We start from the raw sequence: 21054 nt of genomic DNA, 5'->3' as shown, positions 1-21054 counted from the left end.
GACACCATGTCGCGTTTGGAGAGCCCCTGTGTGCCTTAACATTGGAGCTCCCCCACAAGTGACCCCATTTTGGAAACTAGACCTCCGAAGGAACTAATCTAGATGTGTGGTGAGCACTTTGAACCCCCAAGTGCTTCACAGAAGTTTATAACGCAGAGCCATGAAAATAAAAAATAATTTTTCTTTTCTCAAAAATGATTTTTTAGCCCTGAATTTTTTATTTTCCCAAGGGAAACAGGAGAAATTTGACCCCAAAAGTTATTGCACAGTTTCTCCTGAGTACGCTGATACCCCATATGTGGGGGTAAACCACTGTTTGGGCACACGTCGGGGTTCGGAATGGAAGTAGTGACGTTTTGAAATGCATACTTTGATGGAATGCTCTGCGGGCGTCACGTTGCGTTTGCAGAGCCCCTGATGTGCCTAAACAGTAGACACTCCCCACAAGTAACCCCATTTTGGAAACTAGACCCCCAAAGGAACTTATCTAGATGTGTGGTGAGCACTTTGAACCCCCAAATGCTTCACAGAAGTTTATAACGCAGAGCCGTGAAAATAATAAATACGTTTTCTTTCCTCAAAAATTATTTTTTTGCCCAGAATTTTTTATTTTCCCAAGTGTAACAGGAGAAATTTGACCCCAAAAGTTGTTGTCCAGTATCTCCCGAGTACGCTAATACCCCATATGTGGGAGTAAACCACTGTTTGGGCACATGCCGGGGCTCGGAAGTGAAGTAGTGACATTTTGAAATGCAGACTTTGATGGAATGGTCTGCGGGCGTCACGTTGCATTTGCAGAGACCCTGATGTGTCTAAACAGTAGAAACCCCCCACAAGTGACCCTATTTTGGAAACTAGACCCCCAAAGGAACTTATCTAGATATGTGGTGAGCACTTTGAACCCCCAAGTGCTTCACAGAAGTTTACAACGCAGAGCAGGGAAAATAAAAAATCATTTTTATTTCCTCAAAAATGATGTTTTAGCAAGCAATTATTTATTTTCACAAGGGTAACAGATGAAATTGGACCCCAATAGTTGTTGCCCAGTTTGTCCCGAGTATGCTGGTACTCCGTACGTGGGGGTAAACCACTGTTTGGTTGCACGTTGGGGCTCGGAAGGGAGGGTGCACCATTTGACTTTTGGAACGCAAGATTGGCTGGAATAAATGGTGGCGCCATTGTGCGTTTGGAGACCCCTGATGTGCCTAAACAGTGGAAACCTCTCAATTCTAACTCCAACACTAACCCCAACACACCCCTAACCACAACCCTAACCCAACACACCCCTAACCCTAATCCCAACCCTAATTTCAACCCTAACCCCAACACACCCCTAACCATAACCCTAACCACAAGCCTAATCTTAAACCTATTTCCAACCCTAGCCCTAATTCCATCCCTAACCCTAAGGCTATGTGCCCACGTTGTGGATTCGTGTGAGATTTTTCTGCACCATTTTTGAAAAATCCGCAGGTAAAAGGCACTGCGTTTTACCTGCGGATTTACCACAGATTTCCAGTGGTTTTTGTGCGGATTTCACCTGCGGATTCCTATTGAGGAACAGGTGTAAAATGCTGCAGAATCCGCACAAAGAATTGATATGCTGCGTAAAATACAACGCAGCGTTTCTGCGCGGTATTTTCCGCACCATGGGCACAGCGGATTTGGTTTTCCAAAGATTTACATGGAACTGTAAACCTGTTGGAAAACTGCTACAAATCCGCAGCAGCCAATCTGCTGCGGATCCGCAGCCAAATCCACACCGTGTGCACATAGCCTAATTCTAAGGCTATGTGCACACGCTGCGGAAAACACTGCGGATCCGCAGCAGTTTCCCTTGAGATTATAGTTCAATGTAAACCTATGGGAAACAAAAAACGCTGTGCTCATGCTGCGGAAAAAACTGCGCGGAAACGCAGCGGTTTACATTCCGCACCATGTCACTTCTTTCTGCGGATTCCGCAGCGGTTTTACAACTGCTCCAATAGAAAACCGCAGTTGTAAAACCGCAGTGAAATCCGCAGAAAAACCACGTTGAATCCGCGATAAGTCCGCAGCGGTTTTACACTGCGAATTTATCAAATGTGCTGTGGAAAAATCCACAGAGGACCAGAGTACCCTAACCCTAAGGAAAAATCCACAGAGGACCAGAAAACCCTAACCCTAACCCTGGTTCTGAACCTAGTGGGGAAAAAAAATAAAAAATATTTTCTTTATTTTATTGTTGCCCCTAGCTATAAGGGTGATAAAGGGGGGGGGGGGTCATTTACATTTTTTTTTTATTTCGATCACTGTGATAGGTTTTCACAGTGATCAAAATGTACATGGAACGAATCTGCCGGCAGGCAGATTCGGCGGGCGTACTGCGCATGCGCCCGCCATTTTGGAAGATGGCGGCGCCCAGGGAGGAGACGGACCGACACCGGGAGGCTCGGTAAGTATGTGGGGTTAAGGGGGGGAGCTCGGGGGGTGGATCGGAGCACAGGGGAGGTGGATCGGAGCAAGGAAGGAGCGGGCAGGAGGACGGGGGAGCGGACAGGAGGACGGAGAGGACCGGGCCACATAATGGACGACTGCGGAGGAGATCGGGGGCGGTGGGGGCAGAACATGATTTCCAGCCATGGCAGATGCTATTGCAGCATCGGCCATGGCTGGATTGCAATATTTCACCATTTTCATAGGTGAAATATTGCAAATTGCTCTGATTGGCTGTTGCACTTTCAACAGCCAATCAGAGCGATCGTAGCCACGTGGTGGCAAAGCCACCCCCCTGGGCAGAAGTAGAACTCCCCCTCTCCCTGCAGATCAGGTAAAATTGGAGTTAACCCTTTCACCCGATCTGCAGGGACGCGATCATTCTGTGACACAGCATATGCGTCACAGGTCGGATTGGCACCGACTTTCATGACGCATACGCTGTGTCACAGGTCGGGAAGGGGTTAAAATGCCACATTTCTGTAACGTAAAAAAATCATAACAAGAATAATAATTTTATAACTTTGTCACTTAACCCCTTTCCAACGTTGGGTGTAATAGTAATCCCCCCCTTTGATGTGGGCTGCGGAGCTGAGCCCACAACTTTCCCGATATGTCAGCTGTTATGAACAGCCGACATGCGCCTCTAATATCTGCAGGTGGAATCGCGATCCACCAACAGCAGTTAACCCATTAAATGCCGCTGTCAATCTCTGACAGCAGCATTTTACTTGCGCTTACCTGAAGTGCATCGGAAATCCCGCCCATCGTTGACCCCATCACGTGATCGAGGGTCACCAATGGGTCAGCATGACAACCAGAGGTCTGAAGCAGACCTCTATGGTTTTCATTGCCGGAGTGAACATTTCTGCTACACAGGCGATCTGATCATCACCTGTGTGTAGCAGAGCCGATCAGACAACTGCAGCTTCTAGTCTCCCAAAGAGTTTTGAAGCATTCAAAAAGTTAAAAAAATGCTTTTAAAAATATTTAAAAAAAAAATATAGAAAGTTCAAATCACCCCCTTTCACACCATTAAAAACAAAACAATTAAAAAAAAACAACAAATATACACATATTTGGTATCGCCGAGTTCAGAATCACCTGATCTATCAATATGAAAAAAATAAATAACCAGATAGGTAAATGGCACAAAGAGAAAAAAATTAAAAATGCCAGAATTACATTTTTTTTGGTACTGCTACATTGGAATAAAATGCAATAACGAGCGATCAAAGGATTGTATCTGCACCAAAATGGTATAATTAAAAACGGCAGCTTGGCGAGCAAAAAATAAGCCCTCAACCGACCCCAGATCACAAAAAATGGAAACGCTACGGGTCTCGGTAAATGGCGCTTTTCTTTTTTTTTTTTTTTTAACCAAAAGCTTGGATTATTTTTTCACCACTCATCATAATGGCAGGTCAGTTTTAGCATTTAGTAAACAAAAACAAAAAACTGTGGAATTACACTTTTTTTTGTAATTTAACTGCACTTGGAATTTCTTTCCCATTTTTCAGTACAACATATGCTAAAACCAATGGTGTTGTTCAAAATTACAACTTGTCCTGCTAAAAACAAGCCCTCTACACGGCCATTCTGACCGAAAAATAAAGTTATGGCTTTGGGAAGAAGGGGAGCAAAAAAACGAAAATGCAAAAACGAAAATACCTCCAGTTAGGAAGGGGTTAATGTCACCCATAATCTGTACAAATCCATTGAGAAACATACTGAATTCATTTTGAGAGTGTAAATAAAAATAAAATAATGAGGTTGCATAAGTGTGAACACCATCTTATAATTGGGGATGTGGTTGTGTTCAGAAGTTGACAAGAGTCAAACGGCTGTATAAGTTGGACGAGGTTCGTAACATAATGCTTGGACTGGCAGTCGGCTCTCCCAACCAGAACGTGATAGCATGTATGCAGCCATCAGGCTCAGGTCAGGAGAACCGATGCGCAGTTCAAGAATTGCATTGTGATCCTCATCCAAGTTATACGGCCGTCTAACTCTTCCCTTGGCCGATCTCATATAAACTCAAGTTAAATAGTAGTCAGAACAAAGCTGCCATCATTTATAGTGATTCTTGTTAACCCCCATATAAAGTTTACCTGTTCTAGTAGCTTTTTCCTGACATTTTCTTAGTTGCATTTTACAGCAAAAGGCATGGTCCATAAACAACTTACAACACAGCAAAAGCACCTCATTGTTGAAAGTTATAAATCAGGAGATGGTTACAGAAAAAATTGCCAAGCCATTAGATATATCATGGAACACTGTTAAGACTGTCATCAAGAAGTGGCTTAAATTTGCCATTACAGTGACATCACCTAGAAGTGGATGACCCTCAAAAATTGATAAAATGAAAAGAACATTGGACCGGGTTGCTGCCAAGAGGCCTACAGCAACATTAAAGGAGCTGCAAGAATTTTTGACAAGTACTGGTTGTGTACAGCATGTGACAACAATCTCCTATACATACATATACATACATAGCTCTAGCCTGTGTGGTTGTGTGGCAAGACAAAAGCCTTTTCTTACAAAGAAAAACATTTCATAGCCTGAAATGTATTGCTAAAACCTACATCAAGTCTATCAAAAGCATATGGTAAAACATGTTATGTTTGATGAGACCAAGGTTGTATTTTTTGGACATAATTTCAAAAGTATCTTTGGTGCAAAGCTGACACTTTGCATCATTCAAAGAACACCATTCTCACATTGAAGCATGATGGAGGCAGCATTATGCTTTGGATTGTTTTTTTTCAGCAACTGAAACTGGGGCCTTAGTCAAGGAGAAGGAAATTGGAATATTTCAAAATACGAGTCAATTTTGCATCAAAACCATCAGGCCTCTGTTAAAAAGATGAAGAGGAACTTCACCTATCAGCAAGACGACAACCCTAAGAATACCTTTAATTCTATCTGTTGAAGCCTTTCTTTTGTTGATTTTAAGTTTTGTATTGGCCCAACCAGAGATCAGACCTGAAGCAAATTGAAAAATTTGTGGGTTGACCTGCAAAAGGCGCTGTACACAGGCAAAGTCCAGATGAGCTATGCCAATAAACTCCTATCCAAAAAGACTGAATGCTGTCATAAACTCAAAGACACGGTTACAAAGTATTAGTTGCAACCATATTATTTTAGCTCTTTTTTCCACCCGAACTGTACACATTATAGGGGACTGTGACATTAAATGTAGAAAAAGATCTGAAATTACTGAAATTATTCTTTTGCATTACAAAAACTTGGCATTTTAACAGGGGTGTGTAGATTTTTTTTTGTACATTTACTGTACAAGAGGAGGATGGTCTAACAAAAACTAACCTTCTGATTTTCCTCGATTTCTTTCCTCATCTCCTGGTTCAATGCAATTCTTGTTAAAGATCTAGAAAAAAAACATTTGATATATCACATAATTAATTAGTGACTATAAAATGTAGACGTTTCTTGAATAGATGCAAAATAACTGAAATTCTCTCAACAAATTGGATACATTACCATCTTCCCCCTAAACATCTGCAAGTTAAAATGATAAAGGAATTTCTCTGAAAATGAAAAAAAAAATTAGAGTACAAGTTGGAAGTTTTTCTCTTCTGCAGCTCACTTTTTAAAGGTTCTCCAATACACGATCAACTCCTTTTTTAAATGAAGCCGTCCTTGTAAAAAATAAATATGCAAAAAATTACTCGCCTTCCGTATTGGTGCTGTGAGCCCTGCAGTCAATCATTGCCTGCTATTGGGCTGTCCTGCTATCACTTTTTCTGTTTGCCAAACAATTATTTGAGGGAAGGGTTCATGTGGTTTAACAATTTTACATGAACCCCGCCAACGCAAGAGGTGAGAATATATATTTATTTTTAAACAGGACACTACTTCATTCCAAAATTTGATTTTACAGGTATTGGACAATCCCTTTAAATATATTAGTTTCTTATATAACAGTGGAATAACAGATCCTACTTGGGTGGTCAACAAGAATTTTTAGACTCAATGGCAAATCTGTGTTGCAGCGATTGGAAGCAAGAGATATTACCGATTGATTAGTATAGGAAAGCTGGATGAAGCCTACTACATGATCTGCAATGGTTGTTATTAAAGTAAAGATGAAAAGAAAAATATAGCTGAATACAGACAAACTCAAAATATTTAATGATTTTTTTTCTTTTTTTTTTTTTATTTCTGCTGCCTACGAATCTGAATAGTATACAACAGTCAGACATAAGGCAGTGATACCGTCATATTGGAAGAGTTATTTACAGTATTTCATTTCCTGTGAACACAGTCACAATAGTTCCAATCCTGAGCTTTACTTTAAAAGGTGTAGTTAAGCCCTGGGACATTTTCAGCAGGCATTGTAGCTTGTCAAATGCTAACAGTGTGTTGTATACACACTGTTAGGATTTGGCGGTGTTTGCTGGTGTGATATTTGACACGTGATTGCAAGTATGCACTTTGCATAGATAAGATCATGATTCAGCTAGCTTCTCATCCACATCTCGATAGAATATTGACAATAGAACCTTATTGGGCAACGTATGCCACTATATGCTTAAACGGAAGCATACATCTGAGCCCAGTCACAGGTAAATGTCAGGATATCGTCACAATTTATACTGCCCATAAACGGCTCAGAGGCAGTGTTACATATTAACATAGTTAGCAAGGCTGAAAAAAGACATTTGTCCATCCAGTTCAGCCTATAATCCATCAGAATAAATACCCAGATTTACATCCTTCTAAAGAAGATAACTGTAAGATACAATATTGTTACGCTCCAGGAAGGCATCCAGGCCTCTCTTGAACCCCTCGACTGTGCTCGCCAACACCATCTCCTCAGGCAAGGAATTAAAGAATCCTCTTCTATATAGGTGGAAAAACCTCCTCTCCTCCAGACGCAGAGAATGCCCCTTGTGACCCTCACCTTCCTTGGTATAAACAGATCCTTGGAGAGATATTTGTATTGTCCCCTTATATACTTATACATGGTTATTAGATCGCCCCAGTCATCTTTTTTCTAGACTAAATAATCCTAATTTTGCTAATCTCTCTGGGTATTGTAGTTCCTACATCGCCTTTATTAATTTTGTTGTCCTCTTTTGTACTCGCTCTAGTTCCATTATATCCTTCCTGAGCTCCGATGCCCAAAACTGTACACAGAACTCCATGTGCAGTCTAACCAGGGATTTGTACAGAGGCAGTATAATGTTCTCATCATGTTCATCCAGACGTCTTTTAATGCACCCCATGATCCTGTTTGCCTTGGCAGCCGCTGCTTGGCACTGGCTGCTCCAGGTAAGTTTATCATTAACTAGGATTCCCAAGTCCTCCATGTCAGATTTACCCAGTGGTTTCCCGTTCAGTGTTTAATGGTAATATTGATTCCTTCTTCCCATGTGTATAGCCTTACATTTATCATTGTTAAACCGCATCTGCCACCTCTCGGCCCAAGTTTCCAACCTATCTGGATAGAATACTATCTTCTTTAGTATTGACTGCTTTACATAGTTTTGTATCATCTGCAAATATCAATATTTTACTGTGTAAACCTTCCACCAGATCGTTAATATGTTGAATAGAATAGGTCCCAACACCAACCCCTGTGGTACCCCACTGGTTATAGCGACCCAGTTAGAGAATATACCATTTATAACCACCCTCTGCTTTCTATCACTAAGCCAGTTACTTACCCATTTACACACATTTTCCTCCAGACCTAGGATTCTCATTTGTGCACCAACCTCTTGTGTGGCACGGTATCAAACGCTTTGGAAAAAATCAAGATATACCAAGTTCAATGACTCACCTTGGTCCAGTCTATAGCTTACCTCTTCATAAAAACTGATTAGATTGGTTTGACAGGAGCGATTCCTCAAACTCATGAGGATATGTAGTTAAACCGTTATTCTCATCGAGATAATCCAGAATAACATCCCTCAGAAAACCTTCTAAAATTTTACCAACAATAGAGACTAGACTTATTGGCCTATAATTTCCAGGTTCACTTTTATAGCCCTTTTTGAATATTGGTACCACATTTGCTATGAGACAGTCCTTTGGAACAGACCCCGTCACTATAGAGTTCCTAAATATAAGAAATAATGGTTTTTCTATTACATTACTTAGTTCTCTTAGTACTTGTGGGTGTATGCCATCCGGACCCGGAGATTTATCTATTTTAATCTTATTTATCCGGTTTCGCACCTCTTCTTGGGTTAGAGTGGTGACCCTTAACATAAGGTTTTCTTTGTCTCGGCATTTCACCTAGCATTTTATTTTCCACCGTCAATACCGTGGAATACAGTGGAGTGTTCATATAGCCTTAAAGGGACTCTGTCACCTGAATTTGGAGGCAACAATTTTCAGCCATAGGGGCGGGGTTTTTGGGTGTTTGATTCACCCTTTCCTTACCCGTTGGCTGCATGCAGGCTGCAATATTGGATTGAAGTTCATTCTCTGTCCTTCGTAGTACATGCCTGCACAATGCAATCTTGCCTTATGCAGGCGTGTACTATGGAGGACAGAGAATAAACTTCAATCCAATATTGCAGCCAGCATGCAGCCAGCGGGTAAGGAAAGGGTGAGTCAAACACCCGAAAACCCCGCCCCTATGGCTGAAAATTGTTCCCTCCAAATTCAGGTGACAGAGTCCCTGTAAGACCCCCATATAAATTACACCAATCTAGTCCGAACCCTTCAATATCAATGCATTTGACTGATGGTCTAATGCGTATGGCGGCGTCAGCCAACTGATGGTCTGGGTAGATGTCAATTGCTCATGTCTGATTTCAGACTGCCAATCACATTGTTCTCCTCGAGACATACCGTCGGCCAAAATTTCGGCCGGTGGCCTTCTCAGATAATACAGGAGCACTTGAACAAATGAGTGCTCCTCTGTATGGGAGAGTTGGCTGAAGAATCAGACAAAACACTGTTCAACCGACAGCCATCTAATGTATATTAGCAGCTTTAGTAATAGCCTCTATGAAATCAGAACTACTCATATTGAAATAAAGGGTTCTCCGCTACTGTACAAGATAATCTAGTTGACTCAGGACATTGTAAAATAAACAAAAAAACAAACAAATCTATAATCACCTCCTGCACTGGTGGTGCTCCCACCAATTCCCAAGGCATTAACATCCAGCAAGGGCATCATCTGCGACTACTGAGCGGCTGCAGCCTTTTCATTCCGTCCAAACAGTTTCTGCCCATTAAGATTAACTTGTTCAGCACTGGAGAACTCCTTACTGAAAGCTAATAGGTGCCCAGGTTACAATTTCTACTCCAACAAATGCAGAGTAATGAAAAATCCCCAAAAGACGCTAGTGAATTGTTTGCTGTGGATTAAATGGCTGTACGGTCATCCAATGATAATATTAGCTCATATTTTACTATGCATTTTAAACAAAAAGATACCATTTCTCTATTCTTCATTACAGCAATGATTCAAGGGAAAGAAAAAAGTTTATTTTTTCCCCACAATAAAAGGAATAAGTCTAGGTCTGTGTTGTTTATTACTATATTTATTCTGTAACAACTGGCAGACTGCATGAATAACTCATCCTCCGCTCTAGTCAGGATTCACACAGTGCCCATTTCCTCCAGGGCTCGCACTGTTAGCAGTATTGTCAAATCGTATCATGTACTTTCAGCTCTTTAGCACAAGAGACAATGGAATACTTTGCTGCGAGTCTCTGCAGCCCAGAAGTGGACGAGCGCAAATGGACTCCCAATTCACACGTGTGAAAGGATCTTGAAGGTAGAAAGTCAAGTAAAGGTTGGGGCTAACTACATGGAAGCATAAACCTTCCCCAGGTTTAATACTTCAGTTCACAGGAAATCAAAAGATCTTCATCTGCAAAATTATGTCCAATTACGGTATCTGGAATTTCATGTCATTTTCTCATATTCAGAAAGTTATAGGCACAGTGTGCGTGAGGTGTGAACCATGGAGAGCGCCATAAGTACGATAATAGTTTTTTTTAGTTCTTTGTTTTGTGTATCCCTTTTTATAATTGTATTTTACTTCACCGTCTATTTGCAATTATCGGAATTTAAACTGGCAGAAAAAAAAGAAAAGCACCACATAAGTCAATATATGAATACGAGAAAGGCATTAAAGTCCAATCATAGGTTCTCATCTTAGGCGATAATGTAGAGAGTAGCCACAATAAATATAGTAGTGGTGAACGCAGGAGCACAATTTCTGTAGGTCCCAATATATAACAGGTGGGGGGCCGACACCTCCAACCCCCACAATCTGCTGTTCTCAGCTCTGACAGCAGCCGGACGTAAACAGTTGTGGGGCAAAACTGTTGAGTAAACAGTTTAGTGGCCACTGCCGGGCATTGCACATCATCTCTACATTAAAGGGCAGGTTTTTATCCAGGTCCGAAGTCTAGGCCTTGTCCGAGTTACGCACTTAAGTATTTATTTTGCAGCTCTGAATTTGCTCATGGGTCTGGTTTGGTGCTTAGGTTAGGGTTGGGTTTTTTCAGCAACTTTGGGGGTCTGTTTTTATTTTGGGGTTATACTTCGGTGTCCACATTCTGGGTTTGGTCTGTGGGGTCTATATTTATTCTATTAGTCTTGTCTGGGGTCTGTACTTATTTTATGGACTGGTTTTAGGGTGTGCATTTATTCGGAGGTCTGTGTTTACTGTGCAGTCTGGTGTGAGATCTGTATTTATTTTGGCGCATGCTCTAGGTTGTGTTTTGGGGTGCAGTTTTGTTTTTTTCTGGGGTCTGTATCTATTTAGCGGACAGTCCTTATTTACAGATGTAACAAGCACCACCTGTACAGATGGCATCTGGTCTGTTTGAATATTGTTCCAAAGCACATTTGAGATTCATTTAGGAAAGTTGCTGCTCATGCGGAGTAAGTGTACTGTATGTGAATTCTAGGGTTTGGTCTGGGGAGGGTTCAAACGAGATGAAGGATGTCTGCACTACTTGTGTTAGTAATCCCGTATTTTAGCTTTGTCTGGGGGCATAGCCTATAGATATTTTGGTCATTTAAATCAATTTTGGGCATTGCTACTTAAAACTGAATATTTGTATAGCACGCTTACATCCAGCTGTACACCAGTTACTGGGTCTCCTGACAGCATGAAACCTGAGGAGGCAAGTAAACCACTGAACATAAGTTACGTGACTCTGAAATATGCCCATTATTCCATTGACTTACATAAAGCACCATTGCTATTGGAGTCACTGGTCCAGGGTAGTTCAGCCACTCAATTGATTCTGTAACTACATCTCCAGTGGTTGGAGCCAGTCAGAGATGAGAATATCCCTTTCTCCTCTTTTTTGTTATCAATGAACTAACCAATATAATTTCGCTCATCAGCTTAGAACATAAAAATGCTCTATCGTAAGCCCTGGAAGCTGTTTAGACAGTCAATGTACCGTATATACTCGAGTATTAGCCGAGATTTTCAGACCATTTTTTAGGCTGAAAGTGCCCCTCTCGGCTTATACTCGAGTCATTGTCCCAGGGGGGTCGGCGGGGGAGGGGGAGCGGCGGCTGTCACATACTCACCTGCTCCTGGTGCGGTCCCTGCATCTCCGATCGCTGACAGCTTCTTCCAGCGTTGAACGGTCACATGATACCACTCATTACAGTAATGAATACGGAAGCGACTCCACTCCCATAGGGGTGGAGCCGCATATTCATAACTGTAATGAGCAGTAATGGTGACCGCTCAACGCTGGAAGAAGCTGTCAGTGCCTGGAAAACGAGGGAACTGCAGGGACCGCACCGGGAGCAGGTGAGGATAATGGGGAGGGGGAGCACTGCGCGATACTCACCTGTCCTCGTTCTGGCGCCACTGTGTCTTCCGCATCCTCTGCAGTGACGCTCAGGTCAGAGGGCACGATGATGTGGTTAGTCTGTGCCCACTGCCTGAACATTAGTGCAGAGGACGCGGAAGACACAGCTGTGCCGGAATGAGGACAGGTGAATATTGCAAGTGCCGGGGGCCTGAGCAACGAGAGGGGAGTATGTCATTTTTTTTTTTATTTTTTTTTTTTTTAATCGCAGCAACAGCATATGGGGCAAATATCTCTAAGGAGCATCTTATGGAGCCATAATCAACATTTGTGCAGCACTATATTGGGCAAATGTCTCTATGGAGCATCTTATGGGGCCATAATCAACATTTGTGCAGCATTATATGGGGCATATTTTAATATGGAGCATCTTATAGGGCCCATCATGAACTGTATGGAGAATTATATGGGGCTCCTGATTCAATATGGATATTCAAAAACATTTAACCTACTGATATCTCAATTAATTTTACTTTTCTTGGTATCTATTTTTATTTTTGAAATTCACCAGTAGCTGCTGCATTTTCCACCCTAGGCTTATACTCGAGTCATTAAGTTTTCCCAGCTTTTTGTGGCAAAACTAGGGGTCTCGGCTTATGCTCGGGTCGGCTTATACTCGAGTATATACAGTATTTAACTTGTGCTGGAGATTTACTAAATAATTAGCCAAACAAAAAATGGTCTGAACAGTTCAATCGCACATGCTTCACATCGCGAGCGAGTGCAGCATTGTAGTTACTAGAGCACAGAAAAAGCTACTGTATGTAGAAAATTTTGTAACGTGACGGGAGTTAACAAAAGACCACTGCATTCAGGACCACTTATCTATCCTTTACTATTTTGGTGATGTCCTGCTCACAAACCTGTTTTTTGGGTCTTCATACTAGCCATTTTAAACATTTTTTTAATAATTGGGCTAATAAAATAAATGTTGTGGTATACTTTTGATCTGCTTTTATTATATTCAGATTCTGGGTCAAAAATGGCTTGGTGGACAAGACTGGCAGTAGTGTCAATTTTTTTTTATGGGGGGGGATAAGTTTATTAAAGAAAAAAAAAATTACTCAAAAGGAAAAAACAGAGCATCGAATTGAAACAAAACTTGTGATTATCTCAGGAAATCGTAAACCGGTAACTGCAATCTACTGGGTCCTGAGGGAATTGCTCTTTAAAAAGTTGACCATTAAATTCTTGCTGCTGAACTGTTTACCACTTGATGAGGTACAATCAATGTCATTTAATGGTTACTTATGGTAAACCTGGACCAATAGCGTACACACATTATCCTGTAATAAAATAAAACCAAGGACTCGTTTTGGAATATTCAAAATAGAGTCTTCCAAAGTTCTAAAATAAATGTAATTATTTGCGGAAATGTGACAGAATCTCATTTACAGCTGGTACAAGTATTATCACCCTATGCTTTTCTATTGCTCTTCTAAAATGAGAGAAAACAATTTAAAGCATTTCCTAAAGCAGGACTGTAAACTGACTGCAATAAGTACACTAGCAATAATCTATCCATCTACAGTATTATGCTTTTGCTCTGATAAAGGTTTAAATGGTTCTTTAGCTGCCAGTGCAGCGATGCCAATGAAGCAGGAACTTGCTCTGCATCCCAATGCATACATCCATACATAGTGACAGAGAGGACATGCTAAGTGCTATAAAACGCTCATCCTAAATCTCCACTGAACAAGAGACAGCAGAAAAGACAATTAAGGTCAAATGCAGTAAATTGAAAGAACCAAAATGTCATCACGAATGGTTTTACGAAGTACATTTACATTTATTGGCCTACAAAAATATTTAACCATGAGGAATATGGAGCCGTAAAGAAAGGAGGAATCCGATTATACACAGAATTACTGTTTGCAAAAGCAGCAAGGACACAGGTCATAAAATTCTCAATTTTGACGGAATGAAATGCCAGGGTCATTCCACTGACTCTATAAAACATCTATAGCAAACAAGCCCTGGAAGTCTAAAAAAAGAAAAAAGTGAATACATCTCTCAATGTAGAAAGAAGAGGTAATGTAATAAAAGAAAACTAGATAACAAGTTACAATAATAAAGGTCTAAACACTAATTGCTCCAAATACAATCAAATCTATATTGTCTGGAATGAAGGACCATGCACATGTGAGAAGCAAAGTATAAAGAGTTTAAATGGGTTCTCCCCTACTTTAAAAGTTATTCTCAATGGGCTTAGGGTGGGGAAATAATAAAAAAGTAAATCTAGCATGAATGGAAACAAAAAAATCACATTAACTTAGCCTCTAACGATAAGTTTATTTATAGGATGCATTAAGGGAACATATATGTAGCAAAAGTAGCAACATTTCAGGGTATACCGGTAATCTTTAGGTTCTGAAACAAAAAAGGTAATTACAGCAGACTGCTTGGCATGCATACAAAAAGCAGAAATGAGGAGATAAGTAATGCTGTAAGTTTCAGCCACTGGAAATTAATCTTCTAGGCATACATTTTTCTGCTCATCCAAGAACAAACAAGCCATCATTAGAGGAAGCAGCCTTTCATATCAGCATGCACTATCAAGCATGATCACTTGGGTGAACACCTTTATTTCTTCATTTCAGACATTAAAATATTTTAGTACTTATGCTAATTGGAATTGCAGAAAATGACAAACGAGGGCAGAAATTAATCTCGCTATTTCTCCATTGCTTATAGACCCACAAAAAAAAAAAAAAGTGTCTCCCAATATGTTATAGTACTATATTTCTTTTATGGACAACAACAAACTAAAGCCACAAAAGCTAAGCTGCCTTATTCAAATGGCTAGTAGCCTATATATCTGTTACTTCTGCTCAGCTTTAACACAGTAGAATACTCTTATTCTTAGTTGATAATCTTAAAGGCAATGGAAAAATAATATTTTACATACATACTGGAGTATAAGCCGAGATTTTCAGCCCATTTTTTTAGGCTAAAAGTGCCCCTCTCGGCTTATACTCGAGTCATTGTCCCAGGGGGTCGACGGGAGAGGGGGAGCGGAGGCTGTCACATCATACTCACCTGCTTCCGGCGCAGTCTCTGCACTTCCTTGCTTCTCAGATGGTCTCTGGAGCCTGCAGCTCTTCCGGTGTTCAGCGGTCACATGGTACCCCTCATTAAAGTAATGAATATGGACACGACTCCACTCCCATAGGCGGAGCGCATATTCATTACTTTAATGAGCGGTACAATGTGACCGCTGAACACAGGAACAAGCTGCCGGCGCCAGAGATCATCGGAGAAGCAGGGACCGCACCAGGAGGGAGAGTATGACAGGGGAGGGTGAGTCATGCAATATTCCCCTGTTCCACCGCCGGGCTCTGTCTTCCGCGTCCTCTTGCTGTGACGTTCAGGTCAGAGGGTGCGATGATGTGTTTAGTGTGCACCCTCTGCTTTGCCCCCATCGAGCAACCTTTAACCTGTTTACAGTACTTTTTATTGAATAAAAATAACTATGGGATAGTAAAAAGGACACCCCATTAACATTCTTAACTATAATCCACTCTGGCACCGTAGTATACATTTTCATCACCCTGAATCCAAATGCTAATGTCTCCTGATGCGGCATAGATGAATAAAGCGAAACAACATCACTGGTAACGCATCCATATTCTTGTTTCCATTTTAATTCTTTAATAATATTGAAAGTGCTTTTGTATCTTTGATATATGTGGGGGCATATGATACCAAAGGTTGAATATAGCGATCTACCCAGGCAGATAATCACTCAGAGAAAGATCCAATGCCAGACTTTATAGGGCGTAGTTTTGGGGAAATGTTTCTTTATGTGTTTTGGGAAAACAATTAAATATTGGTATTTTAGGACCATGTACCCACACATTCTTTCTTTAACGGACATAATATTGCATTCCACCAAATCCAACAGCAGACTTTTCAATTCAGCCTGATATTTCGCAGTTGGATCACCACTTCGTATTTCATATGTATCATCCGAATTCAACATTACAGTAACCTCACTTCATATAAGGCCCTATCCAATACCAAACCCTCTGCTTTCTTTATGTGACTGACGAATTATAATGTACTCATTAGCTTCAAGGGATTTTAATGCCTGAAATTCACCATATTTCATATAATATTTTTTATTTTCCCCATTATTTTTTTTACATCTAACAGCTCTAATTTCTTCCATCACCTGTTTTTGGAATATATGCATACCTTTAGACCTGGATTGCACGGGATAGAACAATGCATTTGGAATATTTTTTTGGTGTAGACTACCAATATCAAAACTATATTTATCAATCACTAAACAGTGATGATTCAGAATGCAATTCATCCATAGAACTTCCTTTATTGAACTCAACATTTTTGTAGACAAAGTAAATCACAATTATTATACATATTCGGTTCATTTGAACAATCTGTATCATGTGCAGAATGTCTTTTCACAGTAATCCCTCTTACTAATTTGTTTATATGGCCTTATGGTGTCAACGCGGGCTCACGGCGGGGTTGCGGCAACGGAATCGGCAGTGGCGGCAGAGGTGTGGCGATGCTGCGGCAGTGGGTGGTGTGGAGTGCACCTGAGCAGGGTCCTTTCCTGAGGAAGCATTGCAGGCAGCAGAAATGTGTCCACGTTGCTGTCCGGTGTCCACGGTGAGCGCATCACCAGCTTCCCTGCAGCCATGTTCCTGAAGCCGTGGGCCGCTAGAGCAGGGGTGTCAAACTGCATTCCTCGAGGGCCTCAAACCATGCGTGTTTTCAAGATTTCCTTCTCATTGCACAAGGTGCTGGAATCATTCTGTGCAGGTGATTAAATGATCACCTGTGCAATACAAGGAAATCCTGAAAACATGACCTGTTTGCGGCCCTTGAGGAATGCAGTTTGACAACCCTGCACTAGAGGATTCAGGAAAATTGCCACCGGAGGCCACGCGTGCGCAGATTGAGATCTTGGCGGTACTCGACTTCAGGAAAATGACCACCGAGATCTCAATCTGCGCACGCGCGGCCTCCGGTGGCCATTTTCCTGGAGCCTCCAGCGGCCCACGGCTTCAGGAAATGACCGCATGGAAACCGGTGACGAACTCGCCGTGGACACTGGGCCACGGTGTGGACACATTTCTGCCACCTACATCCTGAAGCATTAACATTAATAAATAACATTTCCACATGTCTGCTTTACATCAGCACCCTTTGTAAAATGTTATTTTATTTTGTTAACATTTCAAGAGGTTTAAAAATGTAGCAGTAATTTTTCATTTTTTTTCAAGGAAATTTACAAAATTAATTTTTTAGGGACCGATCCAGGTTTTAAGTGTTGGGTGTCCTATATATTGGAAAACCTTCAAAAATATCATTTTAATAACAGCACCCCCTGACATATTGAAAACTGCTGTCAGGTAGTTTATTAACCCTTCAGGTGATTTTCAGGAATTAATGTAAAGTGGCATGACAGAAACGGAAAAGTGTATTTTTACCACCTAAATGTTGCTAACTTCTGGCAGGCCACTGCAACCGGCAGACTCTAAAGTCGCTATTTGGCCGTGAATTGCCATGGCAAATATCAGCACCACACAATCATGATCTCTGGGTGCCAATGAAGTTAAATAGGAATCCCCCATACTCTGTTAACCCTTTATATGATGCAGTAAATTTTGACAGCAGCGTCTAAGGGGTTAAGCAGTTAGACGGTGCCAACACTGATCATGGCCGATGCAGCAAGTTGTCTGCTATAGTATACAGCCAATGGCTGCTGGATTGTTACCTGTATGGGGATGGTATTCTCTCATATCTCAGGTCAGTAAAAAGACGTATTGGCGGTCATTAAGGGGTTAATAAAATTGCACTAAGCCTGATCCAAGTTTTAGATTTTGCTCTTGTAGGAGAGCCTATCCCAATAATACTGGATGGGTGGTCTGCATGTATCCAGGGTGCAACTGTCTTCACTGCATCATATTTAAATACAGCTTCTATCCTGCAATCATTTGCTCTTCTGTGCGATTTCCTCCTTATCGGAGACCAGTTTTTTTCTGATCCTCCTGAGACTATACTTTTTTTTATCCTCATCTAAAAAAAAGAGCTTGTAAATGATCAAACAAATTAACGACAAATGCACAGCATTGAAAAAATAACTTGCTGTACATATGTTCAGTCTTTTGAACCGATTTTATATATATCTATCAGAGGCGTGTCCTGAAGCGTCTACATCTAGACATTATTATTCAGACCATCCTTTGCTCTTAGGCCGGCGTCACACTCAGCGTAAGACAATACGGTCCGTTTTTTACGGCCGTAATACGGAGAAATGTTCCCAAAATAGTGATCCGTAGTCAGGGTGTGTCAGCGTATTTTGCGCATGGCATCCTCCGTATGTAATCCGTATGGCATCCGTACTGCGAGATTTTCTCGCAGGCTTGCAAAACCGACATCTAATGGATTTATGTGCTCAAATGTTCGTTAAAACATATATACAGTATATATACTATATCTATATATATCTCTCTCTCTCTATATATATATATATATATATATATATATATATATATATATATATATATATATATATATATATCTATATATATCTATATATATCTATATATATCTATATATATCTATATATATCTATATATATCTATATATATCTATATATATCTATATATCTATATATCTATACATACATACATACATACATACATACATACATACATACATACATACATATATATATATATACACTGTATTTATATTTAAATCAGCGCGATATATGTTAAAAGCCGGTAATTCAATTGCCGGCTTTTCATTTCTCCTTCACAAACCCGACAGGATATGAGACATGGTTTACATACAGTAAACCATCTCATATCCCCCTTTTTTTTTTGCATATTCCACACTACTAATGTTAGTAGTGTGTATGTGCAAAATTTGGGCGCTGTAGCTGCTAAAATAAAGGGTTAAATGGCGGAAAAAATTGGCGTGGGCTCCAGCGCAATTTTCTCCTCCAGAGTGGTAAAGCCAGTGACTGAGAACAGATATTAATAGCCAGGAGAGGGTCCACGGTTATTGGCCCCCCCTTGGCTAAAAACATCTGCCCCCAGCCACCCCAGAAAAGGCACATCTGGAAGATGCACCTATTCTGGCACTTGGCCACTCTCTTCCCACTCCCGTGTAGCGGTGGGATATGGGGTAATGAAGGGTTAATGCCACCTTGCTATTGTAAGGTGACATTAACCAGATTAATAATGGAGAGGCGTCAATTATGACACATATCCATTATTAATCCAATTGTCTGAAAGGGTTAAAAAAAACCACACACACATTATTTAAAAGTATTTTAATGAAATAAAGACACGTTTTAATATTTTATTGCTCTCAATCCAGCTGGACACCCTCGCTTGGCAAAATAATAAACCCACAATATACATACCCTCAGATGACCTGTCACGTCCCACGAGGTAATCCATCTGAAGGGGTTAACTCAATTTACAGGCAGGAGCTGCGCTAAAGCACTCGCTCGTGCCTGTAACCCCCGGGGAATGAATGAAAGCTGGATGATCTGTACTTACATTGAGTTGCGGTGAGGCGCCCTCTGGTGGATGAACTCATATGAACTCGAGCGTGGGAACTTTTCCAAGGCTCCAGTTCATGAGTTCATCCACCAGAGGGCGCCTCACCGCGACTCAATGTAAGTACAGATCACTCAGCTTTCATTCATTCCCCGGGGGTTACAGGCACGAGCGAGTGCTTTAGCGCAGCTCCTGCCTGTAAATTGAGTTAACCCCTTCAGATGGATTACCTCGTGGGACGTGACAGGTCATCAGAAGGTATGTATATTGTGGGTTTATTATTTTGCCAAGCGAGGGTGTTCAGCTGGATTGAGAGAGCAATAAAATACTAAAACAACCTGTGTGTTTATTAAAAAGTATTTTAATGAAATAATGTGTGGGTGTGTGTTTTTTAACCCTTTCAGACAATTGGATTAATAATGGATAGGTGTCATCATTGACGCCTCTCCATTATTAATCTGGCTTAATGTCACCTTACAATAGCAAGGTGGCATTAACCCTTCATTACCCCATATCCCACCGCTACAGGGAGTGGGAAGAGAGTGGCCAAGTGCCAGAATAGCCACATCTTCCAGATGTGCCTTTTCTGGGGTGGCTGGGGGCAGATGTTTTTAGCCACGGGGGGGCCAATAACCATGGACCCTCTCCTGGCTATTAATATCTGCCCTCAGTCACTGGCTTTACCACTCTTGCGGAGAAAATTGCGCGGGAGCCCACGCCAATTTTTTCCGCAATTTAACCCTTTATTTTCACAGGTACAGCACCCACATTTTGCACATACACACTACTTACATTAGTAGTATGGAATATGCAAAAAAAAGGGGATATGAGATGGTTTACTGTATGTAAACCATGTCTCATATCATGTCGGGTTTAGGAAGGAGAAATGAAAAGCCGGCAATTGAATTACCGACTTTTCAATAACACCGCTGCGTATTTCTCGCAAGTCACACTGCTGGTCCGTGTGTAATCCGTACTTTTCTCGCCCCCATAGACTTTCATTGGCGATTTATTTGCGCAATACGGTGACAAACGCAGCATGCTGCGATTTTGTACGGCCGTAGAGGACCGTATAATACGGATCAGTAAAATACGGCTGATAGGAGCTGGGACATAGAGAATCATTGGGCCATGTGTTATGCGTATTTTACGGATGTATTTTCTGCGCTCATACGTCCGTAAAACTCGCCAGTGTGACG

General features: G+C 41.1%; 1 protein-coding gene across 1 annotated transcript in view; it reads right to left on the bottom strand.

The window, feature by feature from the left end:
* The window catches only part of UGGT2 (UDP-glucose glycoprotein glucosyltransferase 2), a 459065-nt gene that overhangs the window by 326835 nt on the left and 111176 nt on the right, over nucleotides 1-21054 (bottom strand). The window contains exon 10 of the mRNA XM_077297152.1: nucleotides 5803-5863. Coding sequence (XP_077153267.1) covers nucleotides 5803-5863 — 61 coding nt within the window. The remainder of the gene's footprint in view (nucleotides 1-5802; nucleotides 5864-21054) is intronic.

Source organism: Ranitomeya variabilis, chromosome 3 (assembly GCF_051348905.1).
Source record: "Ranitomeya variabilis isolate aRanVar5 chromosome 3, aRanVar5.hap1, whole genome shotgun sequence".
Taxonomy (NCBI): domain Eukaryota; kingdom Metazoa; phylum Chordata; class Amphibia; order Anura; family Dendrobatidae; genus Ranitomeya; species Ranitomeya variabilis.
Note: the sequence above shows the minus strand (reverse complement) of the source record. Positions and strands in the feature narration are given on the sequence as shown.